This window comes from Nelusetta ayraudi, unplaced genomic scaffold (genome assembly GCF_046127955.1).
Source record: "Nelusetta ayraudi isolate G7.1 ecotype Tasmania unplaced genomic scaffold, CSIRO-AGI_Nayr_v1 ptg000060l, whole genome shotgun sequence".
Taxonomy (NCBI): Eukaryota; Metazoa; Chordata; class Actinopteri; order Tetraodontiformes; family Monacanthidae; genus Nelusetta; species Nelusetta ayraudi.
The window spans coordinates 7,837,810-7,855,124 of NW_027466110.1; the positions used below are offsets into that span (position 1 = coordinate 7,837,810).

Consider the following 17,315-nt stretch of genomic DNA (forward strand, 5'->3'; position numbering starts at 1 on the left):
TTTAACCCTTCGTCCCGACCTCAAACCCTTGACATCTAAGAGCAGCAACACAAATCAAATGAACCAACTCAACCCGACTCAATACAGCAAATTCAATTTGTGTTTATAGCTTGAAGAGGTGTGTGTGTGTGTGTGTGTGTGTGTGTGTGTGTGTGTGTGTGTGTGTGTGTGTGTGTGTGTGTGTGTGTGTGTGTGTGTGTGTGTGTGTGTGTGTGTGTGTGTGTGTGTGTGTGTGTGTGTGGCTAAGGAGCAGCATATAAATAAATATTTGACCATATTTCAGCTGATATATAAACCCAGTCCAGTCGTGGCTGAAGCAGTTCAGTGTTCTGTCTTGCTGACACAGACACACTGCAGTCTGCAGTGTGTTTTATCGTGGTGAAGGTGACATTCCGGTTTCTCAGTCAGAGGAAATGGAGTTTCAATATTAATAATGGGGCGGGGGGAAAAAAGTGCCTTAGTTGTGTTTCTTGGTCACTGACTCTCCTCTCCTCGGTCGCCCTTCACTCTGTCAGCGTTTCACTCCAACTCTGCTGCCGGTCAGCGTGACTCACAGGCTTACAGTCATAATTGTTGACAGCAATAATTCATTATAACCTGGCCAGGCTTTTTACCTGTTTAATGTTTCATAAAACCCTGGATGATTTTTTTTTCTTTTGCTTTTCGAGAACATGATCTCATCCTGATAAGGGATTTATTAGTTCCTTCAGTCAGATTTACTGGCCCCACTCGTTGACTCTGCAGATCAAAATGTTTGTCCAGTGACGGCTGTAAACTTCACGAGGAAGGCGGCGCGAGAGCGGATGGTGTGAACCGGCTTAGTTTGCACCAGGTGTTTATTACTGTGTTGTATAGGTACAGATATAGATGCACAGAAAGGGTCATGCAGGCAGATCATATAAGAGGCGGAGTCATTTTACTGCAAATGAAAGAGAATGTTACAATTTTACAAAATTTTTGATTTTAAGATTTTTGTTGACTCAAAACCGTAGTAATAAAGCAAGCACGATTTCATAAATAGAAACACATTTCTTGTTAAGCTTTTAAGAATTTGGTAAAGTGAATAAACCCAATTTCTTAAAAGAAAATGAAAAATGTGTACACAGTGTAGCACTGCAACAAAAGACATATATATGTATGTGCAAATTCTGCAGAAAACCTAAAGGGAACATTGAGTGAATGAACTGCTTTGTCAAAATGAGGTCAAGCGGGGGCCTTCAAACATGTGCTAACAGGCTTGTACTTCCTGCTTTTTTTTAATAGCGCAAAATTAAAGGGGAAAAGTAATTCAACTGACGGAACGGTTCAATCAAAGGACTGACATTTAATTATGTATCTATTTATTTGTTTGTTTGTTCATTAATTTATTAATCTATTCACTTTCTTTCAGGACAACAGCTTTGAGCAGTTTATCATCAACTACTGCAACGAGAAGCTGCAGCAGATCTTCATTGAGCTGACATTGCGTGAGGAGCAGGAGGAGTACGTCAGGGAGGTACGGCGTGTGTCTGCACGTTGGACTCACACACACACACACACACACACACACACACACACACACACACACACACACACACACACACACACACACAAGCACGATCCAAGCCATGCACATCAGAGTGCGTCGGTTACCCATCAGCCCCTGCTGCGAGCTCAGGCAGCCTGGGCCTTTTCATTCGTCGTCGTCGTCGGTCGTCCCTGATCCCAACCTGGTCTGGTGCCCTTCCAGAAAAAAAACAACCTCATTCTTGCTCTTCACCCCAAACACTTTCTGCCTTTCACTCTGTTCCATCTCTGCAGTCTGTCACTGTCAAACGGCTTTCACCCCCCCCCACCCCCGGCTCCCCGTCGGTGGAGCCGAGGGGACGGAAATGATCCTTCACTGCGGCGAGAGTAAACACTGCCCTCCGCCGCCGTGGGCCTGGAGGCTCTGTTTGTTTTCAAAGTCCTCTGCATGTATGTAAGAGCCCCGCCGTGGTGACTCCGCCCCGCCCCGCCCCACCCCTCCCCGTTCCTCTGGAACCCCCCCCACCCCACCCCGCTAACAGCAGCACTGGCCCCCGTCCAGTGAGCTCCATGGGAAAATACCACAGCACCGGATGAAGGAGGGAGAACCGCCAATCAATAATTTCGCCAGTCGGCTCGTGCTTCAAGCCCCGCCCCTCTGCTCCCAGAATAAACCATCCACATTCCTCTTATCAAAAGTGGCCGCACTCCATCCTCGCCTGATGGCAGCGGCCGATTGGATGAGAATGGACCGTCTGTTTTTTTTGTTTTTTTTTTGTTTTTTTTTAATCAGAAGCCAAGAGGAGAAAATCACCAGTGTGGAGAGTCTTGAATCTGCTCGTTGGGTTTAGACGGGTTTGATCTTTGGTCATTCTGGTTAAATTATTTGCAGGCCTGTGGGGTCGCCCGGCTCAGAACCAACCGGACTGACTGATCAGACCTGGAGGGAGGGGTGGGGGGTGCGTCCCAACAGTCTGGGGGCCGAATATCGGAATATTTGCCCCTGATTCAGAACTTTTTCCTGCCCTCCTCTGAGGCCAGCGAGGCTTCTCTGTCCACGGCCTCCGTCCTGGTGCACAGAGCCGAGGTCAGTCGCTGGAACTGAGGACGCTGGTTGTCAAGAAGCATTAAGTCAAAGCGACACATTTCCCAAGCAATGTGAAGTGAAAGCAAGAACTGCTTTGTCTTCTTCTCTTAACTTTAACACGCGATGCAGGGATTTGTTTCTCTATTCTTTTTTTTTTGCCGTTGCAGTAAAGGATAAAGATTACTTTAGATTGTCACCAGTTGGTTCATCACTAAAACACATCTGCGCTGCAAAGACCGCGGGCTCCACCGGCAGTGGTGCCCGCGGTCTTTGACTGAGGGTCGTCTTCCCTCCTGGTGCCACCAGCATTGTTGAAAGACACTCAGGAGGGTTTATTTTCTGCCTTTCTTTCTTTACAGCAGCCACTCGGCTCCGAGCAGCGGAGTCAGTGGCTGCGGGAGGACGTTGGCGAAGAGGGGAAAACAAGCTTTTGTCCCCTTGACCTTCGTGTCTTTTGTTGCAGGGCATCGAGTGGACCAACATTGAATATTTCAACAATGCGGTTATCTGCGACCTCATCGAGAACGTGAGTGTGTCTCCCGAGCTCTTCAGCACAAACCGGCAGAGCCAAGTGCAATTGAAATCAGATTATTATTTTTCTGTCGCACCACCAGAACCAGAACGGCATTTTGGCCATGCTGGACGAGGAGTGTCTGCGGCCGGGGACGGTGACCGACGAGACCTTCCTGGACAAACTCAACACGGTGTGCGCCGAGCACCAGCACTTTGAGAGCCGCCTCAGCAAGAACTCAAAGTTCCTGACGGACCACAGCCTGCCGCACAGCTGCTTCCGCATCCAGCACTACGCCGGCAAGGTAAGGAAAAAAAATATATAAATATATATATATATTACACATTTTCTTGGTATGATCTAAACGGACGCCTCTTTCTTTTTCTTTTTTTTTGCTGCTTGTCGTGAAGGTGCTGTACCGCGCGGAGGGCTTCGTGGACAAGAACAACGACCTGCTGTACCGCGACCTGTCGCAGGCCATGTACAAGGCCACGCACTCGCTCATCAAACAGCTCTTCCCCGAGGGCAACCCGGCCAAGGTCAACCTGAAGAGGCCGCCCACCGCCGGCTTCCAGTTCAGAGCCTCGGTGTCGACGCTGATGAAGAACCTGCAGACCAAGAACCCAAACTACATCCGGTAATAGTGTCTGCTTTTTCTGGAGGTTTCCAGCCAACATGCATCATCACTATCATCACTATCAGCGTAATCATAACCATAACTGTAGTCCAGTGAACAAACAATCCCTATTCGCAATATAAAATTATGCTTTTTTTCATAGTTTTAAAACTTTTTTTACAACAAGAAACCACAGCAAGACAAAATCAAACACTCTCCAAAAAAGACAACACACATCTTGCCAGCGGATCGGGTCCAGGTTGCATATTTAACTTACATATGATGAGCAGATGATTCAGCCAGTGACAGTTTTTTGGAGATACTAGAGTCATAGAGTCCATAATGGTCGTCTAGATACACATAATACATTTGTTTCACATATTTACACATATGTGCAGTGATGTTTTTTTTATTTTTTTTTCAAAAACAACAATTCCTTTTCTTTTTGCTTCTTTTTCGCTGCAGTTGCATCAAACCCAACGACAAGAAGGCCTCCCACATCTTCACCGAGTCCCTGGTGTGCCACCAGGCGCGCTACCTGGGCCTGATGGAGAACGTGCGTGTGCGGAGGGCCGGCTACGCCTTCCGCCAGGCCTACGAGCCGTGCCTGGAGCGCTACAAGATGCTCTGCAAGCGGACCTGGCCGCACTGGCGAGGACCCGCCAGGTAACGGCCCGGTTTTCTCCCATGGTGGCGGCTAATTGCGAAGGCACTCGAGTGAAGTAATGAAGGTTGTTTTTTTTTCCTAACTGGAAGCATGCCCAAGCGTTTTGGGCATTTTTTTTTTCCCGCCTTCCTTTTTTTTTTTGCGGGAAGAAAACAAGTGTGGAAAGTGAGAAACGCTCCCCACGGCGTGGTTAAACTGAAGCCGCAAGCCTCAAGACTCGACCCGGGGGAGCGGCCGCGGCCGGCGCTAATAGGCTGCAGTCAGAGTGGTCAGCTCCCAGGTGTGATTATGCCGAGCGGCTTGAATGTGAAGGTTATTGCTGGAATGGGGCCCAAATGGCTTTAAAATGGGTAAACAAAGGTTCAAAGAGGGGAGATAATCAGACCAGCCTGACAAGCACTAACCCAGCGTGCTGCTGCTAGTGGTGGCGGTGGTGCTGTTGCATACAAAACTGAAGCAAGTCTGCATTCTAATAACCAAACATTATGCAGCGTCGGTTGGGCCGTCCTTCATTTCTGTGTCTGCTGGATCGTTTTTTTTTTTTTTTTTTCCCACATCGAAGTGTTTAAAAGATGACGACTCACCCCTGTTGCACACTGCAGTTCTCACCACTGAGTAACGACAACAGCAACCGAATCATCCGCAGAATTTAATCAGTTATTGGTGTATGAAGGAAATAAAAGAGGAAAACTTTTCTTTTCTTTGTTTGTTGCCCCTCTGCTGCTTGAAAAGCTTTTTTTTCTCAGAAAAAAGAAAAAATAAAAAAAAAGAAAGAAAGAAACATGCAAGAAATAATAACAGTTAAGCAGCCGTTTTATTCTGCCGACTGACGCAGCTGATAGCAGCAGCCGTCACGTCATCCTCCTCCTCCTCCTCCTCCCCCTCCGTCAGTGAAACCTGCAGGCGTCGGCGTCACACTCGACAGGAAATGAATCGCCCGGCGTCTGTTGCGCGACATGTGGAGACACTTCCTGCTTACCGCCCTCGTCTGTTCCGTCTCGCCCCAAAAAACGTGCACGCCGTTAAACGCGCTGATTGCGATCGTTCCTATCGCACGGACCCATCGCGCAGCCGCTCGGCCGCCTGTTTATTGTTTTGTTTCCTCCGTCACTACAGAAGCCTTTTTGTTCCCAACCTCTGCATCCTCACTCTGTCTTCTGCGGTTCTTCTTCTGAAAAATTCTGTCACATTTTTGTGAAAACGCAGATCACTATGTCTCTGTATGGAACGTCATGAAATATGCTTTGCGTGACCCCTGTGACCTCTGGCTGACTGCAGGCAGGGCGTGGAGGTTCTGATGGATGACCTGCAGGTCCCGACAGACGAGTTCTCCTACGGCCGCTCCAAGATCTTCATCCGGAACCCAAGAACGGTAAATAGAAAAAAAAAAATCCAAGTTTTTTTTTTCCTTTTCTGTGTTCATGGGGTCCGGTGTGTCCAGCAGCCCCCTGTGTTTCTCACAGTCAGATGTTTGCGAAGCAGGGTGGGCTGCACATCCAGCCGCCGCCTCAGCAATTAGCATTCAACCACCATTAAAGCCACACATGGTTTCACTTTTCCAACATGGGAACCGAGCATCTCTGCCCTCGGAGCCTCACCCGCCACGCACAGAGGCCCCAAACAAAGCCTGCCGTCACATGAGCTCATGCCGGCGGGGAGAATAATTGCTTTTTTTTTTTCTATCTCATCAACTTATCTCAATTATACATCAGCAGCTGTGAAATCGCCGCATCGAGTCCGGCTGAGTGGGTTTTAATCCACCGTTTTCGGACCGTTTCCTCTGGCGTCAGCCGCGCTGGGCTGCGCTGTGGCCACGCCCCGCCGCCGTCGCCTCCCTCTGTGTGGGGGAAGTCCAGACGGCAAATGGGGAAACGTTGCATGAGGCCCGAATGTCACTGTTGCGGGACATTTTTGCTGTGGCTTGCAGCAGGACCTGAACTTGAAAAATGAAATCAAAGCGTCTCTTCTGTCCCGCTCGTGTTATAATCCCCGTGTGCACGGAGAGTTGATCGAGTTCCAGATCACACTGATTCAATGTTTGCTCCTCTGATTTTTTTTTTATTGATCTCTTCTTGAGAAGACGTCGTGATGTGTGGTTCTTGCTGCTGAGGTGGCTGCCGCTCCAGTTCCAATTCTCTCTCGCCTCCGTCTCTTCGCCTCGTTTCCATTAGTGGGCTCGCTTTGAAAGGTTTTTTGATATTTCTTTTTTTTTTTTTTTTTTTTTTAAAAACCGCCAGTCCATTTGCGCCACGGTCACCCAGGGACGGCGACCGTGGAGAACGATTTCTCGACTCGTTTCAGCTCCCCAGGAGGGCCCGGCCCGTTTCCCTTTGTGCGGAAAATTTCTCCTTTTATTTCTCCGTGAATAAAGCCGGCAGCAGGGAGCTTAACTTGATCTGAGTGGGCTTTTTTTCTCTCTCTCTTTTTTTCATTTGCCGTTGTAATGGAAGAAGAAAAGACATGATAGGACAATGTTTCTTCCAGTGAAATTTGCCGCCGCGGTCGCCGCCGCTGCAGTGCGCTCGGTGTCGACATTCAAAAGTATCTAAAAAAAATAACGACAAGACAAAGAGACGCACCATTTCCTCCTCGTGCCTTCCGTTGCTTCACGCCGTCTTCCCTGCTCCCCCCCCCCCCCCCGACCCCCACCACCACCACCTGCAGCTCTTCTTCCTGGAGGACCGGCGGAAGCAGTGCCTGCAGGACCTGGCCGCGCTCATCCAGAAGATCTACCGCGGCTGGAAGTGCCGCACACACTTCCTGCTGCTGAAGAAGAGCCAGATCGTGGTGTCGGCCTGGTACCGCCGATACGCCGTAAGCAGGAGAAGCCCAGAAAAAAACACAGAAAGCACACAATTTTTGAGTCGAGCAAAGTGGCTGATGGTCCTTGCCTCCCCCTCCTCTCCTCCTGCAGCAACAAAAGAAGTACAAGAAGATCAAGAGCGCCACCACGGTGGTGCAGTCCTACGCCAGAGGATGGCAGGTGAGTGTGTGTGTGCGTGTGTGCGAGCGGGAGGTCTTACCGTCTGTTGTGCACAACTCTAAAACTGAGGGTTTTGGGGTTTTTTTGTGTGTGTGTGTGTGTCTCCTCCAGGCCCGCAAACTCCTGCGAGAGCTGAAATACCAGAAAAGGTGCAAGGAGGCGGTGACCACCATCGCAGCCTACTGGCACGGCACTCAGGTAAAGAGGCCGCAGCGCTGTTCACCCGCAACCACAACAAGATGCTGTTTTTAACCCTGGATGTGCAGCAGCAGCAGCAGCAGCAGCAGCAGCAAACTCTCTTGCAGAGGCTCCTCCACGTGTCCACATTTATATCTATATACATTTAATCACCACCTGCATTTCCTTTTTTGAAATCTGGCTTCTCTCTCTGATCACACCACTGCCACCTCTCCTCTCTTCCCCTTCTTTCTCTTCTTGCTCATCCTGCCTCTCCGCCCCTCCGCCATCCCTCCGGCCATCGCCCCCTCCTCCCTCCACCCCCCCCCCCCCCGACAGGCTCGGATGGAGCTGAGACGTCTAAAGCAAGAAGCGCGGAATAAACACGCTGTGACAGTAATTTGGGCGTACTGGCAGGGAACGAAGGTATTTGAGCCGCAGCTGCAGTGTGTCTCTGTCTCAGCCGTCTGTGTCCTCCCATGTTTGGTCGTGTCCTGTCCTGCCCCCTGCTGTCCGGGAGGCGGCAGCCCCGCCCTCCTAGTTCAGCCTCCGTCCCAGGCTCTTCAGTTCGCCCTTTGGCAAAAAAAAACAAACCCAAAACAAAACAAGAGAACTCAGCCTCTGTGGTTTGATGTGTGACCGGCGTGGAGACACGCAGAGCAGAAGTGATTCTTTTTACTCAACGATTGTCTCTCTCCAACATAAATTGAGCCACACAGCTGACTTTCGGTAAAAGTACAAATAATATTTGGCGCTGTGCCAGATGCGAGATGGCAGGTGTGCTGTAACTCTGGGAGCCCGCAGTGGTTGCGTGTCAGCGTACAGTCGTACAGCCGTTATCTCCGCTTCCTTATCGCGGGGGAGATATTGTCGCTTGTTAAGTAAGTCATTGTGTTTTTTTCCCCCCCCGCTGATCAGATAGACGTCATCTCTGCCTTATAAAGAGGTTGTTAAATATTAACTCACCGCGCCTCCGGAACTTTGCTCTGAGCGATTGTCGCTCGGATAACGACGGAGCTCTGATCCTGTTTGTTAACGCCGGGTCGGAAACAGTACGATAACGCCGTCTCGCCAGAAACCTTTGTTCAGTGTCTTTATGTGTGAAGCAAATGTCTCCGTCCTGCATGGTGTCCGTCCTCGGACGTCCCTCCTCAGTGTCCCGCAGCGTCACCGCCTGCAGCTCCTCCAGTCCTCGACTCTTGATTATTGTTTCAATTAACCTTCCTCCTTCCTTCCTTCCTTCCTTCCTCATCCTCCTTCACCCCTAACTGCAAACTCCCACCACCACCACCACTTCCCATCAGGCCCGGCGAGAGCTGCGTCAGCTGAAGGAGGAGGCGAGGAACAGACAGGCGGTGTCGGTCATTTGGGCCGGCTGGCAGGGCACCAAGGTATCTGGGAAGCCTGTTTGAAAAGAAACGTTGCCGTCGCTCTGCCGCCGCCCCTGCCGTGCGTGTCATCACAGCCGCCATCCAAAAAAAAGCCTCCAAAGAACCCCCCCCCCCGCCCCAACACCTCGCCACCCGCCCCGTCGTGCCCGTCGCCCAGCTCCGTCCACTCATCCGTCTGTCCGTCCATTACCATTGTGTCATTTTAGCACCGATCGCCGGTTTTCATCGTTGTCAGTCAGTTTTTTTTGTGTATGTGTCGGCCTGTTTGCTTCGCCACGCTCTTATTTTGCAATTTGGCAGTGATGGAAAGTCAGTCATAAGAAGACACACACACACACACACACACACACACACACACACACACACACACACAGATAGATCAAGCTGTGATGCAGCTCCTCTCCATCCTCACCAGTGCACGCTGCATGTGTGACTGTCCCTCTATGTGAAACTAGAGCATGTTTTCTTTTTTCTTGGTGTTGTCTTTGTCAACCATCTGGATCCCCTGCCCCTCCACTGACCCTCCCCTGACCCTCCACTGCCGCCGCTGCCGCCTGAGTTTTTCACTCGGTTTTCCTTCCAGCAGCTCTCCAGTGTTTTGTTTTTCCCTCAGTCTGGATTCAAAACCTCTCCATGGAGGCGGACGGCTGCTGTGAGAGTGCAGTGCTGTGCAGTGTGTTTGTGTGTGAGATGCTTGCTGACCGCAGGCAACAAATACCAAAAAAAACGATGTCTCCCTCTTCCTCCTCACACCTTCCCCTGCTTCATGGGTTTCCTGCTCTCCGTCTCTTCCCGCCCACCCTGTGTGTGCAGGCTCGCAGGGAGCTGAGGAGGCTGAAGGAGGAGGCCCGGCGGAAGCACGCCGTCGCCGTCATTTGGGCCTACTGGCAGGGACTCCAGGTACCCGGCCTGCGGGGCCCCGTTGACCTGCCGCCCACGCACCCACCCACCTACCTTCCTGCCCACCCGCCTGCTCACTCACTACCATCACTAGTTTGCTTTTTCCCCTCTAACACTCTCCAGCAGGAAGCCAGCCTCCCTCTCTTTTCTTCTCCTATTGCTGCCGTTTAATGAAGACCTTGCAGCTGCCAGGGCAAAGATCCAGAAAGTTTCAGCACATTTTAGAGTTGTTTTGCTTTTTTTTTTTTTTTTCAGCCCTTTTTCCAGTGATTATTTTACACTTACGATTTCACCTCAGTGAAAAAACCTGGACATATTTCCAGCCGTGCACACAAGGTGCGAAGGAAATGGGATTCAATAAGAGCCACTCGGAGCCATGACGCAATGGCGCCGCGTGAGCCGGCCTATTGAAAGGAATCTGCAGGCGTGTCAGAGCCACTGAAAATTAGGCACTGGCCTGTGATCCCTCAGCTGGACGGGAAAGAAAAGTGATTCATTAAACCAGAATCGCACAATTAATTCTCAAGTGATTATACAAATGAATAAAACTGAGCAGTTTGAGACAAACAGAAGGAGGCTGTCTTTCCCTCGGCACCTGTGACACTAACCGTGTGTGTGTGTGTGTGTGTGTGTGTGTGTGTGTGTGTGTGTGTGTGTGTGTGTGTGTGTGTGTGTGTGTGTGTGTGTGTGTGTGTGTGTGTGTGTGTGTGATTTCTGTTGCGTGAAGAATTTTTTTTTTTTTTACGCTGCCCTCGTATTAATTTCCTCATCCTGTTAATTGAGTCATGCACCTGTTTGCGGCTTCCATTTGTGCAATTGAGGTCCGCAGGTCATCTGTCATAACATGACATGACGGCAACATCGTTGACTTGTCCGGTCATGAATTTAACAGCCACATCAGTTTTTATGTGATTTTCCATTATTTTATTTTAATGCATTCCAGCTGCTTGGAGTTTTTGTGTGTCCCGTGGCAGGTGCTCATCGTTTGTGACTAACCCAACGTCTCTCACTGCTGCAGTGCCGCTTGTGCATCTCATTATCTGCCCCCTGCTTCAACACCAAACTGACAAACCATTGACTCTCTCGTCGCTGTTTTTGTTTGCCGTGTCGTTGCCAAAAGGTCCGCAGGGAGTACAGGAAGTTCTTCAGGGCCCACGCCGGCAAGAAGATCTACGACTTCACCATCCAGAGAATTGTGAGTGCGGCACGAGCACACGAAGAAATGTCGCCCTCGGGTCTCGACGCACACACAAAAACAATCCACCCTCTGTGTCCTTGCCTTTGTGCTCTTCCAGATGCAGAAATACTTCCTGGGCCTGAAGAGCGACATGCCTTCCATGTCGCCCATCGATAAGAAGTGGCCGGCCAGACCGTACCGCTTCCTGGACGGAGCCCACAGGGAGCTGCAGAGGATCTTCCATCTGTGGCGGGTAGGAGCTGCTTCCCACCTCGTATAACTTCACATATGTTGTCTCACATAGCGAGCAGTAACGGGAGGCCGCCGTGAAAGGTGGTGACTCACTGACGGTTGCTCTTGAAATCAACCCTTTGTGATGTCAAAATACGCTGATACCCCCTCATTATCCACAAGCAAACATGTCGACTGTAGAAACGAGCGTCACTTTCAGCAGGATGTGAGCGTTTCTTTTTTTTTTTCTTTTTTGCGGGAGGCTTTAAACAGTGAGCTGCAGTTGAGTGTTTTCGACCAAACAAAGCTGCTCGACTTCAGTTTAGAATTAAAATCATAAGAGTGATAATAATAATACAGGCCTCCGACTACAAGTCAGCCTTGTTGGTTTGATTTGCAGCAGCCCGCAATTAAAACGCACAACAGCAGCGACATCGGTCGCTGTTCCAGGTACGTAAAATCGCAGCAAAACAACTTTTTACCAAATCCTCCACAGCCTCCACGTCTCATCTCCATTGTTTTGTTTTGTTGCGTCTGTAAAGGTCAGCGGCAGCCGGCAAACCACCCATCCATCGTTTTGTATTTTTGTTATTTTATTGGCCTGATAATCCACAGGCGTCGTCACGGGTAGTTTTTTTTTTGTTTTGTTTTGTTTTGTTTTGTTTGTTGTTTGAAGGGGGTTGGTATCTGCGGCGGATCGATCACCGACAACCTCCATCGGCGTGTCGGAACGTCCTTGGCACAGCCGTCTCGTTGTCCTGCGTGAACGCTGCGGCGCCCCCCCGATGGAGCAGGTGGCGGCCGAGATAGCGGCATGTCCCTCTCCCGAGCGCATAGCAGCGTCTCCCTCTGCAGAGCGAATAGCGCCGCCGCCGCCGATCGAAGGCCAAACACTGCGGAGAGGCAGTGGTCGGTTCCGTCCATTTTCCCATTATCTTCACAGGAGGAGCTCGGTCATTGGAGGAAATCCCTGCTGAGTCACAAGTCAATGCTGACTCACCTGTTCAAAATCTTGACGTTCGAGTCGCATGGAATCAAAACAAAAAACCCCAGAGGCAGCAGCATGGTCTGTGGTCGACCCCCCGCCCCCCCCCATTAAAGGCCCATGATTTTTATATTGGTAAAAGCTGCCGTAAAATATACTGCCCATTAATAAATTATTAAAAGTGTATAATCACAGTACAATAAAAGTAATTTAGCAAGGGTCTTGCTCCCAGGTAGCTGCCATCTTGCACCACCATGTTCCTAAGGAAGCCTGGTGTGGCCAATCCAGCTGCCTGACAGCGTATTTAAGGTGAACACTGGTGCCATCAAACAAACCAACGAAGAAGAAGGTGGATGAGGTATCCAGGTTTGGGTGCGCAGGCCACTGTAGCTCACCGGCAAGCTCAGGAGGGGGAGGGAGAGTGAAAGATGCTGCAATCTAAAACCTTACCACTTGATGTCGCTGTTTCTTCTTCAAAATCTCCAAATAATACACGCTTAACCTTTCAAAGAAAATCCACCCAACTCGCCACAGTATCGCCTGAAACTTGACGCACATGTGTTCTGGTCTCTCCTGTGCTGGATGTGTGCGCAGTGCAAGAAGTACAGGAGCCAGTTCACCGAGGAGATGAAGGCCGTGTACGAGGAGAAGCTGGAGGCCAGTGAGATCTTCAAAGACAAGAAGGCCCTCTACCCCAGCAGGTAGGTGCACAGAGCTGCCAGGGAGCTTGCAGTGGAGGTGCTGGGGTTTTAAAAAAATGGATCAATTTTAAGTCAAAGTCAGCAACCCCTGCAGTTTGATTAAATCAGCAGCCCCATCCCAACTCCCTCCCATGTTGTGATAACTACTTTTTGACCTCCCAGCGTGAACCAGCCCTTCAAAGGAGACTACCTGGAGATCGGCAAGAACCCCAAGTACCAGAAGCTCAACAGCGCCGTGGACGAGAAGGTCCTGCTGGCCGACGTGGTCAACAAGATCAACAGAGCCAACGGCAAGGTAAGAAAACACACGCGCACACACACACACACACACACACACTTGCAGCAGTGATGAAGTATTTAAGATTCGCCTTGTTGCGCCCACTGCAGACAAAGCACATCACTCCAGGCAGCTGAGATGGTCTTGTTGTTGTTGACGTCACCTGAGCAGCAGTCAGATAGATATTTTTTGACACATTGAAGAAAAAGTGCCACTGTTTGTTTTCTTTGTTTGTGTTGCTGTTGTTTTTGTATCAGAAGCTGTCAGACGGCTGTAGATCAGAGAGACGTGTCAGTGGGAGAAAAAGTGGGAGGGATCTTGACAGACAGACAGCATGGGGTAAACTGTGTGTGTGTGTGTGTGTGTGTGTGTGTGTGTGTGTGTGTATGTTGCAGGGCGCTGCTCGCATCTTCCTGCTGACCAAGAAGAGCGTGGTGCTGGCTGACCAGAAGACGGGCCAGGTGAAGGCCAGCGTCCCTCTGCCCGACCTGGCCAGCGTGTCGGTCAGCACGCAGACCGACGGCTTCTTCGCCCTCAAACTCAAAGCGGTCAGACTCACTAAATTGCCCATTTTAATGTAACATTTATGGAGAAAGGCCTTCAAAAGGCAGTTTTTGGATCCTTGTTTGAGCGGCTGACTGCAGGATCTCAGTCTGCAGCCTTGTTTGAGGAATAGAGGGAGAACAATTCTGAAGTCAGCCAGAAAAGCAGACTGGCTGATACATTATGAAGCGTGGCTGCGAGTCTTGAAGCACAAGTTTTCTTTTCAGACTCAAAAGTGGGGAAAAAATAGCGATGACGCGAGCAACCAGGTCGAGCGCCTCACTCCCGTCGTCTCGTCTTGTTTTTATTTTTACCGCAACCTTTCGGCGTTTCTTTTTCGACAGGAGAAGAGATGATGCAGCGCCACTTAAGGCGCTCGTCAGAGGCTTTGCGACTCATTGATTTTTTTTTTTTTTTTTTTTTTTTTCCACCCGAGTTTCTTTCTCTTTGCAACAAGCGGTTGTGTATCCGCAGCAGCAACAGCAGCGCGTGCAGAACCAGGTGGCGCGTCGCTAACTGCCAGGTGTTTTTCCCAAATGCTACAGGATTTTATTTTTCTTATCCACTTAAAGCTGGGAGTCGTCGTCTTCGATCTCAGGCTGGAAGATGAGGGGAGGGAGGATGATCGATACGGCGGTATTTAGTGGCAGACAATGAAAAAAGCTAACTGTCAACACTTTTTCTTTTGAATGAAAGTGAAATGAAGATGAACAGGAGCACCGGAGAGTCTGGATTGAAAAATAAAGATGTGACTGATATTATAGAGGGCCGTGCAATGCAAATAAATGTATGGTGTTTTGTTTTTTTGGTTTATTTGTTTGTTCAACTCATTCTCAGGGTTCCGCCTCAGCCATCAAGGGAGACTTCTTGCTCAGCAGCGAACACCTGATCGAGATCATCACCAAGCTGCACCGCACCGGAGCCACGGCCGCCGACCAGGAGCAGCTCAACATCGACATCTCGGACGAGTAAGAGGCCTGAAGGAGGAAAGGGGGGGGGGGGGGGGGGGTGGAGGAGTTCAGGGGTGGGGATGGTCTCTCAAACATGGATGTATTCTAAGAACTGGATACTACGGACCGATTTTTCCCAGTGGCCACTCGAGGTACTGCAGCAGAAAAAGTATTTTTCCCATTGACTGCAGTACAAAAATAAAGGCCTTTAAAGCGGCTGACAGGACGACGATGACACTGAAACGCGATTCATAGCAAATCTTTCTATTGTAGATTTTTGCTCTATGGGTCCATTAATGGGGAAGTCAAAACTTTTTCAGTATGTGCTGAGTGAACAACTCCATTGAAATGAATGGGAGCTGGGGGGCTGCTCTCACTGTGTCTCTGTGTGCCACAGGTTCCTGGTCCAGTTCAAGCAGGACAAAGTGTGCGTGAAGTTCATCCAGGGAGCGCCCAAGAACGGCAACAGCGCCTCCTGCAGGCGCAAGAACAACCGGCTGCTGGAGGTGATGGTGCCGTCCACGGCCTAGCGCCGCCCCTCCCGCTAGGCCGCCGCCCACTCCAGTGCCCGACAAACGCAAGCCCAGACATAAGAGTGCAGGTTTTTTGACTTGTGTTATTGAACATTTCTCTCTCAAAGTCTTGTTTTTGTTTTTGCCCAGATTTACTTTGCCGCTACTATTTGTAACCAAGTGCCATTTTTTTTGGCAAAGAAAGCCCTTCATTGGGTTGCATGCCATAGAAATGTGGTGAAAAACTGGAGTAAAGAGTTGGTGGGGGGCGTAAAAGTAAGAGAATTCTGTCTATCAGTGGTGATGTTGATGAAAAGTGAGTTGGCTTGATGTTAAATGAGGGAAAATGTTGTTTTATATGAATATATAAAACTATGTGAGGAGCTTCATTCTCAGCAGGCCTAGACTTTCAAACCCTGACGATTCTGTACTTTAAGGCTCCGATTATCGCAGATTGTTTCTCCTCTAAAGTTTATTTTGGCACTTGTTTTCATCTCTGTATGACCAAAATTGGATGACATAAAAAAAAAAACAACCATCTGATTATTGTATGTTGTGTTGTATTTATATATTTTTTTCTGAAGGGGTGCAAAAAAAAAAAAAAAAAAAATGTGGCATAAAAAGTCATTTGTGGTTTGATTGATTAATTCTAAAACGTTACTTTTCTCTCATTTGCCATGCGTGCCACCGAGCGAGTCCTTTGACTTGTCGCGTGCCGGTGAAGAAATGAGAGCGTTTACAAAATCTAGTGCGAGAGAATCAATCCTGATCAGTTTGTGGTGTTTATAAGGGAGCTCGCCAGTGCGGCCGTCGTCTTGTTACTGCGTCTGCGCCACTGCGTTTTCCCCCAGAGGGCGGCACAATTTGTGATCTCGTCCATTTAATCCATTTATTTCATTATGATTTGTTTCATTAAACTGAATCCATATCTTTAAAAAAATAAATAAAAGAAATAAGAGGAAAAGAAAAGTCCAACCTGAAGTGAACCACGCTGCTGGTCCCAGAGACTTTGCGGTGGAAGGACGCAGGAGCCACTTCACCAACGTTGTGTAAATCCCTTGACCTGTTCTCTTTTTTTTTCTTCTTCTTCTTTTTTTCATGTGCAATAAATGAGAAGTCTCGTCTTGATTGTACTCCCTCGAACATAAACCAATGAGAACCCGCGGCCCCCTGGCTGTACTATAGGTTGTACATAGGCTCTGAAGCTGAAGCCCCGGCATGGACAAAGGCTTTTTAGTAACATCTTTCTTTAGTGACATCATTTCACTTGCTGTGTCCGTGAAAATAGCTGTTGTTGTTTTTTTTTCTCTCGCTCTCTCTTTCTCTTGCTGCTGCTGCTGCTGCTTGATTAATGGTAGTGCTTGACTTCCTCTGACCCAATGTGTGTGTGTGTTTTCAAAGGGGAAAAGGCCAAATATGAAGCGTGCGTGACCATAGAATTTGAGGCGTTGGAACAAATCCAACGGCTCGCAGCTTTTTGCAACCTTAGTACGCATTTAACTACTCGCAGGCCAAATGATTTTAGAGGCAACAATGCTGTTTTTGGTATAACAAGTTTTCATGTTCTGGTAGTGGGTTTTTTCCTTTTTTTATTTTTTCAGTCCCATCATTCTGGGCCAACTGTGAGGGAAGACAAAGACAAAGCTTCCAACCAAAGTTGGTTTAAACATGTTTTGCAGTCCAGGGTTTCTCAGTCTCTGTAAGCCGTTTTTCTTTTTTTTTTTCTCTCTCTTATGTCGGCTGCGACGCAAGGACTCGATTAAATGGAATGACGCTGTCACTCGTGCGGCGTTTCCTTCCTTGGCGCAGCACAGTTTAGCGTTGCGCTGCTGCTAAGGTGACCCCCGACCCCCCCCACCCCCCCGAGGCGTCTCCCTTCCCGACCCCTCCCACCTCTTTTTCCTCTTTCTCGACTGTCTGCTTTCAAGCTGCAAAATGACGTCTTGCATTCTCGTGTGCCTAATGATGATGACCTGTGCTGCCAGACGGGTTAGATACATTTCAGTAGAGCTCAGTGTAACATTTACAAGTTATCTTTTTTTTTTTTTTTTTAAATTAAGTAAAAATCAGTCATCAATAAATGTTGTTATTCTGAAAAACA

General features: G+C 49.0%; 1 protein-coding gene across 4 annotated transcripts in view; it reads left to right on the forward strand.

The window, feature by feature from the left end:
* myo1b (myosin IB) overlaps window positions 1–17,315 on the forward strand; it is a 55,363-nt gene extending 38,048 nt beyond the window's left edge. The window contains exons 14-32 of one of the 4 annotated variants that reach the window (XM_076039701.1): window positions 1,391–1,495; window positions 3,057–3,119; window positions 3,208–3,408; window positions 3,515–3,741; window positions 4,186–4,386; window positions 5,666–5,759; window positions 7,052–7,201; window positions 7,302–7,370; window positions 7,482–7,568; window positions 7,887–7,973; window positions 8,852–8,938; window positions 9,752–9,838; window positions 10,959–11,033; window positions 11,134–11,268; window positions 12,826–12,932; window positions 13,095–13,227; window positions 13,605–13,757; window positions 14,590–14,720; window positions 15,100–17,315. In XM_076039701.1, coding sequence (XP_075895816.1) covers window positions 1,391–1,495; window positions 3,057–3,119; window positions 3,208–3,408; window positions 3,515–3,741; window positions 4,186–4,386; window positions 5,666–5,759; window positions 7,052–7,201; window positions 7,302–7,370; window positions 7,482–7,568; window positions 7,887–7,973; window positions 8,852–8,938; window positions 9,752–9,838; window positions 10,959–11,033; window positions 11,134–11,268; window positions 12,826–12,932; window positions 13,095–13,227; window positions 13,605–13,757; window positions 14,590–14,720; window positions 15,100–15,232 — 2,325 coding nt within the window. In that variant the 3' untranslated portion in view covers window positions 15,233–17,315. The remainder of the gene's footprint in view (window positions 1–1,390; window positions 1,496–3,056; window positions 3,120–3,207; window positions 3,409–3,514; window positions 3,742–4,185; window positions 4,387–5,665; window positions 5,760–7,051; window positions 7,202–7,301; window positions 7,371–7,481; window positions 7,569–7,886; window positions 7,974–8,851; window positions 8,939–9,751; window positions 9,839–10,958; window positions 11,034–11,133; window positions 11,269–12,825; window positions 12,933–13,094; window positions 13,228–13,604; window positions 13,758–14,589; window positions 14,721–15,099) is intronic. The other 3 variants (XM_076039702.1, XM_076039703.1, XM_076039704.1) reach the window with 3 other exon arrangements.